Raw genomic sequence first — 21,818 nt, forward strand, 5'->3', positions numbered from 1 at the left:
TCATCACACACACACACACACACACACACTAAAGGGTGAATTATTTTCCTTATCCCTCTCATCGCTGCCTTCACATTCAGACCCACGACCATCACCTTCCCCTGTTGAGTTAATCAGCTCAGATATGGTCAAAATAAAATCATTTTATCAACTTTATTCTTGATTTCAATGTTAAATCAGTAAACAACCTCAGATGATCAGACACGTTTCTTCTCATGTTTCACAATCAGTTACAAAAATAGTTTTATTGAGCATGTATCAATAAAATACATCCGAAAGCGTTAGTAGCAAGACACTAACGGTTTGTCAATGATTTCCACAGAACCACATGACCTACGTGCACTGTCCCCATACACATGTGAGAGTGACTCCGATCTGTACGAGGTTCACGAGCTAAAGAGGAGAAAGAAAAATCACATGGGCCAGTTCCTCTATCTGACAACCTTAAAATGACCTGTGGCTCAACGGCCGTCAGTGCTGATCAGAAAAATATAAAAAACGAAAGCTACAAACAGTGGAAGACTTCCCATTCCCGTTTCTGTTCTGAGGACAATTTCTCCTCCTTCAAACTTTGCAAACTATTTTACCATGAATAAATAAAATAAGAGTACAAGGACGCAGCACGTGCATGATTCTAAACTCCTTTAGATGTTTGCTGCGTGTGAAGGGGAAAAGTAAAATGCCTCAGAAACATCTGAAATGTCCAGTTGAAGTGTTTTAAAAGAGTCCGGAGGCCTGACACCGAAGACTGAGATTAGTGACTGGTACAGATGATATGTTGCATTATCTGTATTATTGTGCAACTCATTTTCAAGCATAAAAGCAACATGATTCCATTTTCTTGCTTCCCAAGTGTTAAAATTGAACAAACACTGTGCTGAAGAGCAACAGACCAACATGCAGAAATTAGTCATTGAGTGGTTTCCCCATTTAGTATCCAAAAGAAAAACGACCTCCTCCCGTCTCGAATCCAGAAAGTGAAGTGTCCGTGACCATCAGGTCTGACCCAGCAGAGGGAAGGAGATGAAATAACCCAGAACAGAACCGATGATGACGCCGATGAAGATCCAGATATTGTAGGTCATGACGCACAACATCAGCATGTAGCCGAGAGACACCTGCAGCACGTGGAGGACGGTCTGGATCCCGTGCAGCAACCAGCTGAGGACGAGGAGAGAGGAGGATGTGTGAGGGAATTATGACTTCAGCCAGCAGAGGGTTGAGTGACTCAGTATAAACAAACTCTGAAAAACTAGAATTACCGCCTCACAGTTGTTTACCTCCACAAACCAGACAAGTTGCAGTTGATCCACGTCTCTACAGACGAACGTAATACATGTATTTTGGACATTGAACTCAAGGTATTGAGTGTATTTTGTCACAATTACCTCCATTAAGGACGTTATGTCTGTGTTTGTTTGTTTGTTTGTTTGTTTGTTTGTTTGTTGCTGTTGTTCTGCTGAACGGATTTTAACGTAACTTGGTGGAATGAAGGGACATTGAGAGTTTTCCCAGGGAATAATTAATGGCCCATTTAGGGGAAGTGTGTAAAATGTTGTTCAGCCTATTCAAGCTGAATCTAAGGGGACTGTTCAGCCTTGGCAGAGGCATGTGCTCTACTGAGTATCTTTGAATTCTTGAGTTATGGCCAAGAATGTGTTCTGTGATGCCACAGCGACCTCGAGTGCAACTGAACCACGTTTGTGACAAATTTAAAGAAAGTACTGGGATTAAAATGAAACTACAGCAGTGGTATGATGGAGCTACAATATCCAAACTCCAAACTATTGGTTGTCACTCGCCAATTAAGGTTGATTATCTGACCTCCTGGGCTGCAAATACTATTTGATGAGGATCTGGTCCCTGAAAATGTTTTTATTTATCAACATAATTGTGCATCTCATGGTCCCTGACCTGTTCCTGGTGTTGGGAGCTGGAGGAGGAGGCTCGATGGGGGTCACGGAGGATTCGGAGGAGCTTCTCCCGAGTGTGGAGCTGCAGTCGCTGTGGAGGGACGAAGGGCTGAGGTACGGCTGTGCCAGCATCGACTTATTTCCCAGCCACAACCTCCAAACCTTAAGCACCTCGTAGAAGACTGTCAGGAGCAAGACGACGAACACCGACAGCGCCATCCCTGCAGACACAAACACACACAGAGTTAACTTTCAGGCATGTTCTTCACGGATCGAAAAATATGTTTCCCGGATTCCGAAAACACCCACAAATGCTTCGCCCCAAACCCAACGCCTCGTGAATCCAAGGGCCGCTCCTCCACAAATAAGAACCTGTCTTCCAGGCCCTCATTACACAACAAGTTCATAAAAAATACTTTAGACTAGATAATAACGTCCAGTTTGTGTTTGACTCTCTGTGACTTACCCACAGGCCCGTTCACGTTCCAGAAGTCGAACAGCAGTGTCACGCTGTTCGACACCTCAAAAGTCATCTGTAGAAAAGACAAAAGAGACAAGTAGTAAAAACCTAGAACCAGCTGGGGGTGCTGGTCACTGGTTAAATGCTGAAGCAGGTTTCATGGGAAAGAGATAACTGATGCAGGACCAGGTGTGGTCAAGGTGTGTGACCTCAATCCTCCTTCCCACCAAGATCAGTTATCCAGACTGGGAGTCAATGCTCTGTCTCAGGACGTCTTATGTTACTGATCTGAGCGACCTTTACTTTTCTTTTCCACCTTTTCTTACAGGACCTTCATTGACAGAGCAAAAAAAGTGCTTCTCAAAACAAAGGTTTTACTTTTCAGAATAAAATACAGATGCAGAGTAATCTCTGTCTCCATCTACGCTGCCCTCAAAACCTCCTCTGTTCAACATGTAATTTTTGGATTCCTTTAAAAAAAAAAACACAAAAAAATTGGTTTACCCTGTTCCAAACAGGCGTCTATTCAGCTGATCTCATCCCACAATTACAACAAGATGTATTGTCCCACAAAAGCTCCCTCTGTTCTGCCTGGTTGCTGTAGATATGTGACTGACAGAGGAATGCACTGTTTGTGTGTGTGTGTGTGTGTGTGTGTGTGTGTGTGTGTGTGTGTGTGTGTGTGTGTGTGTGTCTGTGTGTGTCACCACCACCTGTCCAAATATGACTTTTTCTCACCAGGTGCCCATGTGAGAAAGTCTAAATGGAGCCTGCGCTGTTCATGTCAATAGCGGCAAAAATAAGGCTGTTGATCAATCGACAAAATATTTAGCAGCGTTCCATAAATTATTTATCAAGCAAGGTTATTTAAATGTGTTGCGTTGCTATTATTCATACCTCTTTATCATATAAGTTGAATATCTTGTTAAATCTGAACAATTTATCCGTCATTTCAGAGACTAACTAGAAAAGGCCGGAGAGCGCATTCCCCAAAAAAGTCCCCTTCGTAAAAACACATGTATTATTAGTTAAATCTGAGAAAGTGTCACAGCTCACAGTTTTTAAAAGCAACACCCTGAAACTTCTTTACCTTAAAGCAGCAGCTTCCAAATGACCTTACCGGTTCACTGACATCTGAAATGCTGTCAAACGAAGCAATCAATCAGCAACCCTCCTTGGCAGAGGTGTATGTGTAATACAAGTTTTGCAGCTCCAGCCCAAACGGTCACTGTATGCGAGTGTGTATGTTGTTTGGTGGCATCTGAAGACAAAAGAGTGCGAGAGGATCCCTTCTAAAAAGGTTTTATAGGTTTCAGATATTTCAATAATGTCTACGTGTCATTGGTCCTCATTTCAGTGTGATCATAACAATGACCTCACTATGGTAACTGCTGATCTGGGAGTGCAGTGGCATCCATCGGGGGGGAAAGAAGCTGTAATTAGATGATGTCAACGTTGTAAACAAGCAAACGGTTTCTTCAATAGGCAACGTGGGAGGCAAAAGTGGGCACACCCAAAATATGTAGTACATTTTGGGTGTAGCAAGTTAATTTGGTCAATTGTGAAGCTGCAATGGGAGTTTTAAATGATCGGTTTGGTTTACAGGTTCAATATTTACGTTCGTTTTTTTCCGCTTACGAGCTTGAATTGTTAGCGTTGAGGTTTGTTTGAAGCACGTCTTGTGCTTCTTTACCTGATGTCACTTTGCTGCCAAATCCCAGGAATTAACCTGTGAGTGCAGTGTTATTTTTTGGGAAATGATGACCGTCACCATACCCACATAAATAAGCCGTAGCAGAAAGTCAAATATGAACAACTCGAGTCAACAATCCTGCTCAGACCAAGACTTGCTGATCATCGTCAGCTTCTCTATCGAACCCCTTTAAAACCCTTCGTGGGGGATTTCCAGGTAAAACTCTGCTTTCACCTCAAAAACTTTCAAAAGGCTGCATCGGTGTCTCGCTTTGCTTTGTCCCGCACAGGTCAAAACATTTTGTACAAAGTAGTACAGGTACCGGCTGGTTGAACGCTATGTCCGTACCATTTTCAAAATGTTTTTAAAATCTTTATTACCTCCGAGGACGTCGTGTTTTCGGCATCGTTTGTTTGTTTGTTTGTTTGTTTGTTTGTAAGCATAATCACGCAAAAACTACTGAACAGGTTTCCACGATATTTGGTGGAAGGATGACGTATGGGTCGTGGAAGAACTCATTACATTTTGGTGCAGATCTGCTTTCACTTGATGAGAGAAATAAAGTCATTTTAAAAAGGGACTGATATTTTCATGTGTGTAATTTGGTGCAGATCTAAATAAAAATCTGGTAAATTTAAATGTGGTTTGAGAATTGTTGGGCCCTGGGGGATGTATGCAGACAAGTTTATTGATCTATTCATTTATAAATAAAGGAAATAGTGTGTTCTATGATTATGCAATGTCTGCAGTTTGTACGTATAATAAAATAATACACTGTTCCCCACAGTTCAGTGAAAACATTTTGCAGGAAATGTCTTTGTACATGTTACATGCATCTCTATCTAACATGGGGATAACGAGGCTGATCAGCCTTGGCAAACAAATGCCTTTCCCACTTGCCCTTAATCATAAGAATAGAAACTGAAATATCAATAATTTGCTGTGGAAAACAGTTTAGTATTGAATGTAGGGCCGGAGAATAACACAATATAAACCTGTGGGGATTTGATTGGGAAGATTATGAACACGAATATTGTGTTTTTTACAATATATGAGCCAAAAGAAAATTTGGGGTAGAAACTTACTTTTGTTCCTAAAGTTTTAAAGTAAGTTTAAGTGAGTTAACCCCCCAGCCTTAGTTAAATATGTATTTAACAAACAACCTGCAGGTCTTTTCAAACTGGGACACTTAATGTATTTATTAATCTGAAAACTGTAATAAAGATAATTAAAGACTGAATCTACACACACACACAGAGAGAAACCTTTAAACTGCAGTTAACACGTTAGCTAACAAACAACAACACGACACTGTGGTAAAACTACACAACAAACACACAACTTACAGACATCATGGTGGACTCGCTGGAGGACACAGGGGGGGGGGTAACGTGTCTCTTCACTTCCCCATCTCAGGAGCTCTCTGCCCGGGCAGCAGCTGCAGGTACAGAGCCTCTCTGGTCCCGGAGCAGCACCGACACACCGCGGAGAGTACGGACACACACACAGCGAGGGATGCCGGGTAATGGAGTTCTTCCCGGGGGCTGCACGCAACGACCCGCTGCGGTTTGAACCGAGGTTCAACTGGAGCTTTTATTCAAATAACCCGGAGAAACACCGGATGTGTCCGTCAACAGCGGCACACGGTTACACAACTAGTATTTAGATTGTGTTAGTTACACAAAGAGAGAAGGAGGCGGCGGCCATGTTTTACTGAGCTACTGCGCATGCGTTGAAGCGGAGTTTGTTTACGGAAGCGAAGGGAGGTCACGTGATCGACGGAGGAAGGTGTTCGGAGCTCTGCGGCGGAAACAGACCGGATATGAACATAATATTTATATAAAATACTAATTAATAATTATATGTATTATATTTATTAGTTCTGTATGTTATCTTTATCTCTTATCAGGCACTGGCTCTGCATTACTCTGTATAGGATTTATATTTATATTTGAATTACAATGCACTTTCTATACTTAATAATCTATTGTTTTACTTACTGTGTTCTGGTGTATTGTATATTGTTGATACTGTCATCTTGTCAATTCTTGCATATGTACAGGACAGGGATTGAAATGCTGTTTCTCTCTGATCCTTGGTGTAAACATGTAGACAGAATATATAAGTACACAACATATTAAGTACTCGTAGTACACACAGTACAACATAGTATGCAATCATACGTCCTCTCTCATCCTATATTATCTTATCTTATTTAGAATGAAATATGAAAATCTAGAATTGAAAATGCAGGTTGAATATGTTGAATGAAAGTTTGAATATTTTCAATCAGATCTGAACACATAGACTTAATGTGTGAATATTTGGACTGAAGGTTGAATATATTTGGATGAAACTTGTGGATACAGGGAAAGAAACAGCACTGGCGCCATCCAGTGTTGTTGATGTGTAATATTCTGTGTTTCACCTCCACTCCAATACATTTCAGACCAAATGCAGTTGTTTCTCTTCATCTATGTGAGAATTTCAGTTAAACAACAACAACATAAAGTTTATGAATTAATTGACATTTTTTGTTGTTGTTGTTAAGTTAAGGGAATCAAACCAATGTATTGGTTTAATCTGAGATCTTGTCAACATCACATTTCGGTACCTTTTATCTTTTCTAATGTGCAGTGAAAAAGTGTTGTCACATTGATTTTTGTTTTTGCATCCATCACTAAAGTAATCGAAGATCTTTTTGCTTTTAATGCAACTGCAATATGATGATCAATTCCACTGAGGCAGATTGATTTGTCCTCTATGGCCTAATAGTTTTTCCAAGCATTTATATTATATGGAAAATTTTTAAAAAAGGACTTTGCATTACACCAAAATTTATTTCTCTATTTTTCTGTCAACACCTGTTTTTACATTTTCGTTTTGGTTTAATCCAAAAAATGCTGAACACTGTGTTTTTTTTTGTTTATTTGTTTTTTTGTTTAAATCTGAGTCACACACCCTCGTGCACGTGACACAATTAACAGGAAAAACCACTCACGTGACTCACATGAATGCAAACACACAAAGAGCACAGAAACACAAGTGTGTGAACACAAAGGCACACGTCCCGTATCCCGTCACACACACACACACACACACACACACACACACACACACACACACACACACACACACACACACACACACACACACACACACACACACACACACACAGTAAAGCTGCTGATGTTTGTTAAATCCCCGTGTGACGTCACTGCCAGTCACTGGGTGTGTGAGGTCTTCACTGGCTTGTTAAACATACCACAGATTGAGGGACGTCCACTAATGAAACTCTGTCCCTCCCCCTCTTGCTCTTTACTTTCCTCACTCACAGTATTTCCCTCAGTCTGCTGCTGCTTCAGCGTTCACAACCTCGAGTCCCATTCAAGGTAGATATGCTTTTATTAATGTTTCCTTTTCTATGCATGTTGTTTTTTCCTTTTCTCATACAGTCTGATTGGGTTTTACTCTTTTTGATGAACTTTTTCTCTGTGCTCTCACTTTGGACCTGGACACAATCACTTTGTCTGCGAGTTGGTCGGCGAAGCGTTTAAGCTCCAGTCTCATGTTTATCTGATCTCTTTTCCTCAAGATCCCCGAGATCTCCCACTTGTGAGGAGCACAAGCGAGGCCAGCAAGTACAAAGATGTCTGTCCCACTGTCTGTGCTGATATGTCTGTCGACGGTCCAGCTCTGCATGGGAGATCAGCTTGTGGAGGAAGTCATCACAACAAGTAAGAAGTGATGAGGAGACGAAGACATGTGACTGTCACTGTGTGAACGTTACAATGAGAATTCAGAAAGAGAGCAGACTGAACTGCTCTGGGTTTCTGACAGTGATATCAAACTCTTTAAGAAACTGTCTCATAACTGAAGCTTCAAACATAGTGAAAATATGCAGTAAATATAAGATTCAAAGATCTTCTTTAAACAATCTTGACCAGTCAGTGGGATTTCTTTAAAGATCCATAACTACAAGTATCTAGTACTTATAATAATGTGGATTTACACAGATGAGTCTAATGTGTTACTTTACTTGGACACAGTAAATGTTTTAATAACAGGAAAGCACACCCTCACACTTTGACTTTCTTCTTGTTCATAATTTCCTTCCAGTGTATGATAATGACTCTTTTGTGCTAATTTTAAATAGATAATCTAATTAAAAAATTAGTTTACCATGCCGAGTGAGGCATGGTTTCTACAAAGAGTGTATAGAGATGTATTACTTGTATAAATATAGGTTTATAGGTAAATATTTGAAAAGAACACATGTAAGAATAACTCTGGACTATGATGGGATTTGATGGGAGATGCAGGTTTTATAGATGTGAAGTACAATACAACATTATACAACAATGTCAGCAGCTCATCTGTGTGAGAATCATGACTCACAATCTAGAAAGCAGCCAAACAAAACAAGTGCAACTCTGCCAATTCGACACTTGTGATACAATGAAATCAAACACGTGAACAGCAAGTTTGTACAAAACGTTTCAGAGGAACCGTGAATGAGTGAAACTCAAATTACATAAACACAACAACAACGACGAGAACATCTAGTTTTAATTGATTTGTCGTGAACATTTGGATTTCTCAGGGTGTTTCCATATGACTTAAAGGAATAAGTTGTGCCTTTGTGTTTACACAGTGACTTGAAGTCTGGTCGGGCACAGTGAGTCAGAGAGTTGAGCTCATGCTGAGCGTCACAGAAAGTTGTCAGTGACTGAGTGCAGTTTGGTTTGGAGAGGAAACACAGTTCCATTCGGTGCCCATTCAAAAAATGGGAGCAGGGAAATGTTTGATGGCTTGTGTGGATTTATAAATGCTCAGTAATTTAAAATGTTCCACGGGGTAAAGCAGCAAATTGCAGCTTTAATTCAAACATTTTGTTTTAGCAAATAAATCCGATAACTGTTGGTGGCACTGTGTGAAAAGTTAGTAGGCTTTATTCTGTCTGTATGAGGCTCTGTGGTTTCGCATTATATTCCAATTAGCTTCGAGATATTTATCTGTGGAAAAAAAAAGTCGTGCACTGACTCGCTTTCCATTTCCATAGAGCCACTAAACTGCAGAAAACACAACAAAAATAAAACCAACAGCAGTTTGAGTGGAGCTGGAACTATTATCGCTTACTGCTGCTTTTATTTGCTCATGAAAGTCTCTTTTATTCCGTGGCCTGGTGAAGGAGGCTGGGTTTGGCAGAGAGGGGACGCTGGTTTGGCAGCGTTTGAAATAATCTGCTGAATCCAAGGGCTTTGGAGTTCTTTCAGTTTCCAATCTTTTGACTGATGCTCTGGACAGAAGCAGCTCGTTTTCAGGATGTAGGAGCATGAAGAGCCTCAAAATACAAAACCGTAGCACTTAAAAGCTGAGAGGGAAAATGTATGGAGTATGGATGTGCTTTTATTTGCACATTTTTGTTGCTATGCATGAGTGTGTGCATTTCAGTGTTGTGTTATTCTGGAGAGAACACACTTCATTAGCCTCTCATTGAGTTACAGTACAAGGAAAATGACCGTGTGTGTGTGTTTTCTTCACAGAGAAAGTTCCTCTCCTGGGCGGCTGGTTCGAGAGGAATCCAGAATCAGCCGAGGTTCAGAAGGCAACTGAACAGGCTGTGAAGATGTTCAACGCACGATCCAAGAGCAAGCGTGTGTTCAAGCTGGTTTCCATCACCGCTGCTCAGACTCAGGTGAGATCCTCCGTTCAGGAACAGAGGAACTCACATCCCCTGCACCGGCTTGTTCCACGGCATCGAATAACTCCTCTGTCCTCTTGTCGTGTCGTCAGGTGACCAACATGATCAACTTCAGGATCGACGCCGTCTTGAGAAAAACCAAGTGTCTCAAGTCCGAAAACCCCGACTTGGAGAATTGCAGTTTCGATAAAAAGGTATTTCTCTTCTGTGGATATTATACTGAACCAAAACTAAAATGTCTCTAATAAGCAGTTTTCAAGATACATACAAAGATGGACGACATGACAGCTCCCCTAACGTGAAGCCAACTCCTCATTGGCCCCCTGGTGGTTTCTGTCATTTTAGGTAGTTCCTATCACACTGATGTATGATCACATGATCAATTTCCAAGTAAGTTCAGTTATGATTTTTGGTTTGATGCATAAAAATGAAGTGAAACGTGGTGATTGACAGCTGAGACATATTTTGGCGGGACCTCAACACCGTGGCTCCGATCCACGATCACTACTGCGCAGACCTGGGCTCCTGATGTTAAATGTACAAGATGGCGGCACCTATATCCAGGATATCATGGCTACATATTTGTACACTGTGAGGTGGTGGAGACGTGTCGTCCATCTTTATATTATCTGTCTCATGATGGCAGGAAATGACCGACTGTATATTGGAGTTCAGAGATTTTTCCCATTTATCTAAATCGCAGTTATTGCCGTTTCCTCCTCCGCAGCATCTGAAGTGCCTCTTCGATGTGACCTTCAACCCACGCGACAACAAACACGAGCTGCAGAATCACAAGTGCAAGAAAATCATCCCGGACAAAGTTGAACTTTTGGATTGACTGAACATTTTCACACTGTAGTTTAGCTCCATAGCTTTGACTCCTTAACTCAATATAGTGTTGATGAGTTAAGAGCTGGATGGGTTGGTCTCAATAAAGTTTGTTTTGAAGAGCTAACGTGTTTTTTTTTTGTTACCATAAGCAGAGATTTGTGGTTTGAGGTTTGTTGTCATGTTGCATGTCATTTATTTTGTGTTGTTTTATACCTTTATAGCTAGTTGTATGTTCTGTTTGTGTACTCGTAAGAGAAAAGAAGAGATCCGGATCAAGAACCCATGAATTTTCACGTCAATATATATTTACACTGAAGGAATTTTATTTAACCAAATCAACAATCGTATCACTGGTGACTTTTTGGAGAAAACAGCAGATACAGTGTCGTGAGAGTCGTCTTCGTTTTCTTTCAAATGTCTGAAAAGAACGATAGAAAGACAGAAAAGAATCATCACATGTTCTAATCTTTCAAATCCATCCATTGCCATGAATGTTTAAAACACAAGAATCTGAAAATCAACATGTGTGTGCAATGTTTGACATTTTAATAAATTTCCGTGACTTTATCTTTAATGATTTCTACACTTACTGCATCCGTAAAATCTGTTGATCCTGAGGATGTCGATATCAGACATGTCCTCCCTCTGTCCGATTGGCACAGAGGAGTCTGGGATGGGAGTAATGGTCTCTGCTCCAAATGTCTCTGCGAAATCAGTCCTGGAAAACATTTAATAAAATAAAAACATATATTAATGGAAACCATAGAAATGTAAATGTAAACAGAAATGTAAACGACTTAAAGGGGAGGTTACCTTCCATAGTGCATAACAGAGGAATAGTCATATGGCGTGTTCAGGTTGTTGGTGTCCATTTTGTGGAAGTTGAATGTATTTACTGTTGAATAAAAAATATACATTATGTAGTAAATCATATGAGTGTTCCCATTCCATATTATGATACATTTACAGTGACTAAATATGAAAATTTAAATCTCAGAGGCCGTGACCCGACCTGCTGGGAGGTTTCCCCAGTTGATCCTGACGTACTGGTCCCTGTCGCTCCGTGTGTGTTCATGGTGGAAGCCCAGTGCGTGGAGGAGCTCGTGCTGAATGATCCCGAGATCCAGACAACCGTGCACGGACAGAGAAACCACCTGCCGGCCTCCGTCCTTGCCGATAGTGGACCAGCATCTGTGCAGTGCAGCGAGAGACAGAATGAAGGTTTTGACCCTGACGGACGACTTCAACATTACACCGGACAAACGCCTCCGCTCTGCTTTTCACCCCATTTCGCTCTCGATGCTCAGGAAGTCAGTCTGTTCGCGCTGAGGAACAAAACGAACACAGGTTTTCTGCTGGAACGTCTCCATGGCTTTCCTAATCGAGGCCCTTTCACTGTCGTCTGCAACGAAAACAAGATTAATGTCGGTTTGTTGACATCAGATTAAATGAAACACATTGAGGGGTCGAAGCATTTACCTGTGCACGTGCCTTTTATAGCTTTTATACAGAAATAATACCAATTCCTGATGATGTCATCAAGACGTCATTTATACCACGTGGTGACAATTCTTCTAAATACACTAAGATTGTATTTTTAATGCATTACTACACCAATTAAACTAATTTCCTGACTTCATTGTGACATTATTCCAACATATGATCGATTATTTTTCAACCTGTGTAAGTTGTAAGTCTTTTGTCCCGCAGGATGCAGAGATACCATTAGAAATGTAAGTTGTAAATATGCGTGACAGGTTTTCTGATGTCTTTGTCATCATATGATATCAAATGATGAAGAATCATCTATCTTTGGATCAACACAAGCTTTAGATTGTCACTCTAGCCTTTTGATTTTCAGAGATATCTTGAAAAATGTGTTTTTCTGACAACTAATGAAAAGCTCTCTCACAGAAATAATCGCTGATGGTGTACGGAACTTCAACCAGTCCCTTGTGGGATTTTGTCCATTTGCAGTCTCCGCCCGAACACTTCATGGCATTTCTTTTCCTGGAGAGAGCGACGTCACCTTCCACCAGCACCTGGTCGCTGCCTGGAGACGTGAACAGATCCACAGATCCACACCGGTTCATAATGTGCAGGATGTAAACAGGCGATAACACGTTTCACAGAATAAAACCAACTGACCTTTATTTGCCTCCAGAATTCTTGAAGTTATGTCCACGCGACGAGATTCATTGGTTTTCACACCTAAAATAAGATTTGTTTACTTATCTAAAGAAGCCACATTTAATTAAATATGTAAAATACTTAAAATGAGAACAGTCGTTTACCTTCTTCTTGAGGTTGCACCTACAGAGACACAAAGTTTATAAGCATTAAAGGTATGTGGTTTTTGTACAACTTGTTCATGTCCCTCCTTTGACTTTTATTGTCAATTATCAAGAAAGTCAATGATAAATAAATAAAATCCAAGACTTGATAAAGAAATGTTTGTGTTGCAGCACAGCCTCTTACCAGGGAGTCGTTTTGTGCTGAAAGCCCGAGCAGCACGGCCAAGACGGCAGAGAAGAGGTTCAGGTTCATCTTCCTCATCCTGTGAACCGGTGACCACCGAGGTCTCAGTCTTGGTTTTATACAACCAAAGAGGGAGGAACCTCTGTCGTATAAACAGATTTACTGCAAAGAAAATACGGTTTAAATGGAAGGATTAACTGAGGAGGAAACACCCTGAACCTCTTTCAGGAAACTAACGAAGCTGGTTTGATTAAACATTAACATCTCCCTATATTTAAAATGGCTATTTATACATTTACAGTAAAGATGTGTATTTCTCATTTGTTATTGGTAAAAAACAGGTAAAGATAATGATTTTTATTAGCTGAAGTTATTAGACTGATAATTACAAACTAAAGCTCCGTGAAAACACACAAACCAAACATGTAAACAACACAAAAAACCACTGGTCCACACCCAAAGGTTTCAAATGTCTGTTACTGGAAAATACAGCCACACAACTACAATATCCAAGTCAAGAAAAGTTTATCATCCAGCATATTTCATATATATAATCAATGTGCTTCCAGAAAAAGCACAAAATATATAAAATATGAGGATATTAAAAGACAAATAAAAGAAATAAGTGAAAAGAAATGAAATAAATAAACCGAAAGGGAATAAAAAACAGAAAAATGTAAATAACTAAGACAAAAAGCCTCGTAGTAAAAATTGAGAATGATAAATCTAATGTTACCACACACGACTCAAACGCTGACATATATATATGTATTCTGAGTTTGATTTAAAAGAAGTTTTTAGGTCTGACGACAGCGAAGTGGGCCCAGAATAAATGAAGCCACCAGTTGTGCATGTGTGGAAACCTCAGTCCTCGTAAAACAACGTGTTATTCTTCATCACTTTATAGGAAAACGAGAGTGGGTGCAGGGAAACTTGAGGCCGTGCGGTGGCCGACCAGTGTTTACACAGCTCACTCTGCACTACACCATTATTTAACTATTAGGACGACTGTGTTTTCCACTTAGGATCCAGCTTCACACACAGAAACACACAGAGAGCTTTATTGATGCCACTTGAATCCCTTTACGAGTCTTTTTCCTCTTTTATTTCAGCTCCAAGTTTTGGAAGATCGTTTTATTCCACTTGCTTAATGGATGAACACAGTACACACAGATTAGGCTCAGCACTGGAACCACTTAACCATTTTATTGTCGTGGGCGATGGGTGTGTATTCTGTATTGACTGGATCCAGCAGGAAAACAGGAAAGAAGATATGTGTGGGTGAAGTATAAGATAAATAATAAATGTGTGCTTCAAAATGTCCGGTTTTTACTTATTATCTTATTCCCCAAAGGAATAAGTAGCCATTTTGCTGGTCGTTATTCTCAAAATCCAATTCTACTTGAGTCGTTATCGATATATATTAACTTTATTCATCAATTTTTACCTTATTTAATGTAGGTAAATTAATTAATTGACTGTTCAACGGCACGCTCCACTCTCCACAGACAGAAAAACACAAAACAGAAATCGTCATGCTGGTCCCACAACTTATATTTATTCTTGAAATCACAAAGTTTATTTACAATTATTTACAAAAGATTCTTACAGCTTTTTTAAAAAAATCATGTTCGCAAAAAAGCGTCGCTGGGATGACTGATGGGTCGTCTGTCAGTGTCTCCGGTCGCCAGTTGTCAGACGCTCGTCTCAATATGAGGCGACATCTTGCTGTTCATCGTATGGGACAAGAGTCTGTGCTGCTTTTTGAACCTGACACACACACACACACACACACACACACACACACACACACACACACACACACACACACACACACACACATTGTGAGTTAAACAGCAAAATGTTGGCTCCATCATCTGGCCTGGAAATGCCACTGCAATGATTTTCTCTTCCAACACTATATGCAATATGCAAATCTGTTAGACGCTCTCTCGGCCACCGTAGCTTTATGGAGAAGAATGAAGTCGTGCACAAACAAAGACAGTGAAGTGCACGCTGAGTTTTAACTTGTCTTCATGACTCTGGGGGATTTAAAAGCACTGATCTACTGACGTCCTTTCATTCGAAGCCTCTGAGGTGATGTGGTCTCACTCACTTGTTGCGGACCCTCAGTATCTCCCTGCTCTCCTCCTCTCTGAGCTCCACGAGAACCTGCTCCAGGATCGGAAGCTCCAGGTTCAGATACTGGGCGACCTGACGCAGAGACACAAACAGAATCAGGTCAGTTCAATTTGTAGCAGGGAGATGTTAAGATTATGGAACGGAGACGTTTTTTTTGTGATGCTCTTAAAAGCTTCTAGCTTCTCTAGAGGTGAGACGGAAATGAAGCAAGTCTCCTTGTTCAACAATGGGAAGAAGAAACATATATTTATCGTATTTATCTGAACTCTAATCATATTAATGGCTTCTATTCATGTAATTGTGGTACATCGGGGATCGAACTCACATCGTTGCTGACTTCCTGCTCGTCCACATCCATCATAAAGATCTTCATGATGTCATCGGAGGGCCCCTGCAGTATGCGCTCCCACAGGGGCTGGTCTCTGTTACTGAGCTTCCTCTTCTCTGGACAAAACACACACACACACACACACACACACACACACACACACACACACACACACACACACACACACACACACACACACACACACACACACACACACACACACACACACACACACACACACACACACACACACACACAGTGACGTCAGAGGAGGATTCTGGTTCCACTTCCTGTGTGAGTCAGGTGTAAGAGACAGACTGTACCTCCACTCTGGTGAACACAGTACAGAGCAAACTCCTGAGGGTCGTTCTCTATCTGTGGGACGAAGACACAGTGTCGCACGTCAGTTCAAAACAAAGCTGTGACCCACATAGTTGCGTCCATTTTACTGATTGGCAACTTGATTAAAAGTGAATAAATTCACCTTGAACTTGTTTAGCAGCTGCTCGATGACCTGGTTCGTGGTCATTGCGCTGGAGATGCGAACTTTAGTCGGTGTCCCGAAGGATGGAGTGAAGATGGCGGTCTGGAGAAAAGAAAGTGGTGATTGGAGGGTTTACGTGGATTATCTGGAGAAGGAGGGAGGATTCATCTCGTCGGGTATAGAAGGAAGGAAGTAGAGGACACAAAGGGAGAACCTCTACCTTATAGTTGTAGAAGTGTCCGTTGATGGAGAAGCGGTGTTGTCTCTCCTTCTCTCTCTGAGCGGCCGACTTCCCCCTGCCCCGCCTCCTCTTGACCAGCGAGGCGTCGCTCATGCAGCGGAACAGGTTGGACTCGGCCTCCAGCTCCGGGTTCTTCTGCCTCGCGGGACGCAGGGTGGTGGTCTCGTAAACAGCAGGGGGGCCTTCGGGGGGGGGGCACAGAAACACACTGATGCAACGTCTCACATTTATCCAAATAAAATAATCTAAGCAATGTGCTTTAATGTGATGCCATGCAAAAGTGGGAAGAAGACATTAGGGCACTTTCCCAGGAGGAAAATAAGAGCAACCTGGTAAAGGACTGTTGACGACTGTTTCCTGTCCCGTCTCTGACATCTCATCTATCTGGTGCAGGTCGACATATTCTCCCCAGCGTGTCATTCCCCTGCAGACAGAGAAAACAGGCAACAAAGGTGAGGATTACTTTGCATGGAACTGCACATCTTGTGTGTTGCATGAAGGACAAGAACTCAAGGACACTGTTTTGTTCCGGTGGAGATTAGCAGGAGCCCTCTGCTGTTCTCACTGCACTTCAGAGTAGTGCTTAAAAACTGTTTTAGAAAAGCAATTCAAATATAACAGCTTCTAAATTTGGGAAAACACAAAAGCAAATGTTAAATTGCGACCACTTGTGTGGCTCAGCATCTCTGCACAACTTGCCTTTAACTTGGTTGCACAATGGAAAACTGTTTGACGTACACCCAGAAACTAAATAGTTCTGATAAAATAACATAATCATTCATTCCCATTATAAAGTACATATACTGTATACTGTCTGTAGTCGGGACTAAAGGAACATAGTACAAGTATAAAAGTAAACTTGTAAAGTTAAGTATAAAAGTATAGTTTGAGGGAAACAGGGTGTGACTGAAGGACGGATTCACTTGTGCAGAATCCACTCGAAACAAAACAGATTCAGACTCATGAAGTGTTTCTTGCTAAGTTCAGACTTGTCTCTTAGAAACTTTCCTTTCCAGAACTGAACAACCCTCTCACAGAACCGTGCGAGTGCAGGTTCCAGATTTACCGACTGCAAATTAAGATCCAAACTTCTTCACATATTGAGGAGACATATTAGTGATGAAGGTTTAAAAGCGGACCTCTTGTTTCCGAGCGGGCTGACGGGACTGACGGGACTGACGGGGTCCGGTGGGTTTAGAGGCACGAAGGGAAGCATCTGTTTGTCGTCCTGTATTTTCAGCCTGATGGGTCTGCGCACCCCCCAGGAGATATTCAGGAAGCCCTCCACCACCACCTCTCCATCAGCCCCCTGTGATGCAAACCAATGAACACACACCTGTAGTCGTGCAACACTACACATGGACAACATTGTGAATGGCATTAGAGCCTCACCTGAGAGTAGCTGAGGTGCAGCTGAGTGTGGTCCTTCAGGAAACAGTTGTAGGTTCTCAGCAGGGAGAGAAACTCTGCTCTGAAATCAACACACAAGACAAAACAGCCACACAAAACTCAACACAAACCTGTGACATTTAGATATTCATGGCCCAGTAGGAATCATACATTTATAACAACAAGTGAAATGATCAGATAACTTCAGGAGGATCCTAAAAGTGACCAATTGCACAATATATAATAATGAGGTACTTGTACTTAGAGACTCTAGATTAACTGTAGGTGTGAATGTGAGTGTGAATGGTTGTGTGTCTGTCCCGTGACGACCGGACCAGGATGAACAGCATCTTCTCGTTCAATGTCAGCTGGGATCGTCATCAGCTGGAAATATTCCTACGTTTACCTGGACGTATACTTGCTCTTTGAAACTCTTGCGATAGGAACATTTTCCGAGCACTTGTTCCACCAGTGAAACAGAACATATCACACGCTGGAGAACTCGGCTGCAGAAGACAGCGTGTGAAGAATTTCCACTGAACTTATTTATCCATTAAGTTTATTTTCCAGGGACAAAATTACTAGTCATCAATAATTTTCATTGACTTTTTATGAAGATGAGGTGACCCACCTGGACAGTGTCCGGCCGTCTCCTGCCTGGACCAATGGGAGCAGACTCATCTCCGCTTGTGTCGACTGTGCTGCAGAGGGAACAACAACATTTAATAAACATTAAATTCATTTAGTAGAGGTGATATGATCTTGAGCTCGGAGCCAGGAAACAAACAATAAGGTGGACTTGTTGAATTGTGTTGTTGTTGTTGCATTTCTATATCAAACTGCATGGAGGAACGACCCTGAAATCAAACCACACACTGCACGTGCACAACCAGCATGTTGTCTATTCTCCTCATATTAAACAATACAGAGTCTTACCTTCTGTCACATGGCAGATCAGAGCTCTCCTGCCTGATTCTGTCTCTTTGTCTGAGCCTCTTTCTTCCGTCTGGGCTTTAAATATCTCTTTCCAGTCTCCCTCTCTCTCTCTCTCTCTCTCTCTCTCTGAAGTTTTTGTGTTATATTTATCCCTCGCTCTCCCTCGCTCCAGCCATGCCTTTACTCTCTCTCTCTCTCTCTTTCTTTTCTTGTGCTCGCCTCCCAGAGATTTAATAACAGCTCTCCACCCAGTACCCAGTGATGACAGGACCCAACCATTTGTTTATTCTTCAGTCAGAGACACTGAAGGTCGTAAAGAAAAAAGAGATTGGAGGAATTTCCACGTGGCTACTCTCCCTTTCTTTAAAAGCTCCTCCTTTCTTTCTTTCTTTCTTTCTTTCTTTCTTTCTTTTTCCTCCTTCTTTCTTCTTCTTATACACGACAGAGCCGCTCTGAGAGGAGCAGCCTGTCCTCCGCTCGTTTCTCTTTCTCATTCTTTCCACCTCTGTCTCAGCCTGTTTGCTGGTAAGAGAATATCTCAGGTATTCAGCAGCTGTCCCCCCTGCAGCCCCACCACTCCCTGCTCTGATGGACAGTTCACAAACCAACCACCAGAAACAAGAACATCTAAAGGTGCAATGCAGAACTCGACATGTTTCTAAGAGAACAAAGGGAATTCCACATTATCTGTCATCACTTTCAAAAAGCAGATGTTAAATCTATATTTTCACTGATCCATCATCTTTATCTCTTATCCCTTAAAGGTAGCAGGGGGGCTGGAGCAAATCCCTGCTGACGGTGAGAGGTGGAGTTCACCCTGGGCCGGGGTTTGAACCAAGAACCTTCACCACAGTAACACTGTGCCACCCTTGTTTTTACACATGATATATAATATTCTGCAGGAGAAATGTCTAAAACCATAATATATATTTGAAGTTATCTCACAGGAAATGCTGTTTCAGATGTGACATTACCAAATCATTAAAAAGACCTTATGTCTTGTTTTTCATATTTAAATTAATTAAGATAAATCATACAAATGTATCACATGTGATGTTATTGACATGTAGAATGTGTTTTTAAATAAATAATCTTAATAATAGCGTGTCGAATACTGAATGACATAAAAATATATATTTGAAAATTGCCGATAATTGTTTTTGAATTATATCCTAGGAAGATAAATGTATGAACGCATCAAGAAAAAAAAGGAACAAGCTAAACGTTTACCAACAATGTACGAGGAACAGTCTCATCATTTAAATTTCTATTTCCTCCTCAGCTGCCGGATATGAAAGGCAGGACTCATATTGCACTTCACCTCAAAGCCTGATGTTTGTACTCGTAGTAAACGTATAATCTGTCGAGGAAACACTTTGATCTGCTCTTCTTCTTCTGGCCTCTTATCGAGGATCAGCTGGTGCCGGACCAGGTGCAGGGTTCTACATCGCAGCGCTTCTGACTGAACTGCTGCTTCTAAGTTGTTCATTTGTGAATCCTGGCTGTCGTGCACGGTGACTCACGGTTGTGCATGTGTGAGTCTGAACAGGCACGACGTCGCTGGAGTGCAGATGTTCTGTTGCTGTCATGAAATAAAAGTTTAATAAAGGTTTGAAAAGCCTCGTTGTTGCAGAATAAATACAGATTCAGTTTTGGTGCATGTTTTCCTCTTTTGTGTTGAACTTGACTTCCCTGTGACGGTCAGGCCTCAACATGTCGGCTTCACGCAGCGCTAAAGCAAACACACCAGACCGGAGAGTGTGTCTACATGATTTATAAATCACAGGAGGAAAAGGAGAACTATTGAAAAATGGCCAAATAACCTGTGAGCGTTTATAAACCTGACGGGCTTTCAGCAAGTTAGAGGAAGACAACTGCTCCAAACCATAGATTGTAAATAAAGATGAACGACGTGATGTCTGATTCAAAGAAAACTGAAAAGTGAAAACACAACACCTTGTCTAGAAGGATTTCTATCATGTCTCTTGGCCATTTCCTCCTCTATTCAATGAGCCATACGCACATTGATGAATTAAATCGGCCTCTCTGGTGTCAGAGGTGAATACGAACTCAGTAACGTCCCTGAGGTTCAACCAGAAAACTGCTTTCTCTTTAGGATGGATGAAGGAACACGGAACAAACGTAGAACAAAACCTTTTAAAAGAAGAGTAAGAGTGAGGATAAAACTGTAATTGATTGTTAGGTATGGGACCATTTTACACATTTATATAATCAGAATGACAATGATCCAGTTCACAAGACCAGAGGGTGTAATGTACACACACAGGGATATGGAAGCTTTATTGTCGCCTGTGAGACGAACAAACGTAGCCAGCGGGAAAAAAGCCAAAGTACACAATGACACACCCAGTTTCTTTCTCTGCTGCCGTCACTCCCCCTTCTCTCTCTCTCTCTCTCTCTCTCTCTCTCTCCCTCTCTCTCTCTCTCTCTCTCTCTCTCTCTCTCTCTCTCTCTCTCTCTCTCTCTCTCTCTCTCTCTCCCTTTACTTCCTTTCTTTCCTAACTGTCACACAACATGTCACACTTGCTCCCCGTCACTCACATGCACAGATTTGACCTGATTATATAAAAATTGTCCCTCGGCTCCCCGGGTGTTTGTGAGCTCTGTTTTCATTTTAGTTAAACGGCATTTGCTGATGTTTGTAACTTGCTTCAGCCAAGTTAAGTTTTAATTTGAAAAGTTTTTAGACCAATCGTTGAAAAGTTAATAAAACACAAATAAACTTTGCTTTATTACAACTGGTTGTATGAAGTCTGGATTGGGACATTTTTGACAAGTTGACAATAATACTTCAAAATGAAAGAATAATAATACAAAGAAAAGTAATCTGACAGTGAATCTAGTGAATCTATAAAAAAACAATTAGACATATCTTGGTACAGTTTGTTTCCGTGAATCGATGATTAATCATTTTATTGGTATATAACCTCCGTCTCTGGTTCTGCTTCCAGTTTCAGTTCAGTAACACCACTTTCACACTGAAGGATTCAAAATGAAATGTCCGGTCCTACCTGTCCAGCCTGTCTCCCAATCTTCTGATGAACAAAGTTGCTTTACTCCATGTTTAAGTTCTAGTATCTTGTGCATGTGTGTGTTTGTTTGTATCTGTGTGTGTGTGTGTGTGTGTCTGGTCCAGAGTACAGTGTGTGTGTGTGTGTGTGTGTGAGGAGGTGAACTTGCAGCAGCTGGTTAATTATT

At 41.3% G+C, this 21,818-nt stretch overlaps 4 protein-coding genes across 6 annotated transcripts; 1 reads left to right on the top strand and 3 right to left on the bottom strand.

Annotated features, from left to right (window-relative positions):
* Positions 1-134: 134 nt before the first annotated feature.
* Positions 135-5,801, bottom strand: slc31a2 (solute carrier family 31 member 2). 2 transcript variants are annotated; one of them, XM_035141541.2, is made up of 4 exons: positions 5,413-5,801; positions 2,380-2,446; positions 1,915-2,134; positions 135-1,161 (listed from the first exon to the last, which is right to left on the bottom strand). In XM_035141541.2, the coding sequence occupies exons 1-4, from the start codon at positions 5,419-5,421 to the stop codon at positions 996-998; spliced, it is 462 nt and encodes a 153-aa protein (XP_034997432.2). In that variant the 5' UTR covers positions 5,422-5,801; the 3' UTR covers positions 135-995. The 2 variants fall into 2 exon arrangements, with proteins under 2 accessions (XP_034997432.2, XP_034997433.2); XM_035141542.2 differs by lacking the exon at positions 5,413-5,801 and adding an exon at positions 3,464-4,265.
* Positions 5,802-7,311: 1,510 nt separating this feature from the next.
* Positions 7,312-10,722, top strand: si:busm1-57f23.1 (uncharacterized protein LOC368621 homolog). The gene is made up of 5 exons (XM_035141801.2): positions 7,312-7,458; positions 7,662-7,803; positions 9,613-9,764; positions 9,863-9,964; positions 10,498-10,722. Exons 2-5 carry the CDS (start codon positions 7,716-7,718, stop codon positions 10,606-10,608), a joined length of 453 nt encoding a protein of 150 aa, XP_034997692.1. The 5' UTR covers positions 7,312-7,458; positions 7,662-7,715; the 3' UTR covers positions 10,609-10,722.
* Positions 10,723-11,171: 449 nt separating this feature from the next.
* On the bottom strand, positions 11,172-13,157 carry LOC118098197 (hatching enzyme 1.2-like). The gene is made up of 8 exons (XM_035141800.2): positions 13,080-13,157; positions 12,896-12,914; positions 12,750-12,812; positions 12,514-12,654; positions 11,886-12,003; positions 11,614-11,792; positions 11,415-11,496; positions 11,172-11,319 (listed from the first exon to the last, which is right to left on the bottom strand). Exons 1-8 carry the CDS (start codon positions 13,155-13,157, stop codon positions 11,172-11,174), a joined length of 828 nt encoding a protein of 275 aa, XP_034997691.2.
* Positions 13,158-14,615: 1,458 nt separating this feature from the next.
* On the bottom strand, positions 14,616-21,818 carry rassf6 (Ras association domain family member 6). 2 transcript variants are annotated; one of them, XM_035183839.2, is made up of 11 exons: positions 21,632-21,818; positions 18,295-18,364; positions 17,667-17,745; positions 17,414-17,583; positions 16,604-16,698; positions 16,254-16,456; positions 16,034-16,135; positions 15,873-15,924; positions 15,547-15,665; positions 15,196-15,293; positions 14,616-14,849 (listed from the first exon to the last, which is right to left on the bottom strand). In XM_035183839.2, exons 1-11 carry the CDS (start codon positions 21,705-21,707, stop codon positions 14,774-14,776), a joined length of 1,140 nt encoding a protein of 379 aa, XP_035039730.1. In that variant the 5' UTR covers positions 21,708-21,818; the 3' UTR covers positions 14,616-14,773. The 2 variants fall into 2 exon arrangements, with proteins under 2 accessions (XP_035039730.1, XP_035039731.1); XM_035183840.2 differs by having other exon boundaries at positions 18,295-18,359; positions 21,632-21,779.

The sequence above is a fragment of the Hippoglossus stenolepis genome, chromosome 18 (assembly GCF_022539355.2).
Source record: "Hippoglossus stenolepis isolate QCI-W04-F060 chromosome 18, HSTE1.2, whole genome shotgun sequence".
In the NCBI taxonomy this organism is placed as follows: Eukaryota; Metazoa; Chordata; class Actinopteri; order Pleuronectiformes; family Pleuronectidae; genus Hippoglossus; species Hippoglossus stenolepis.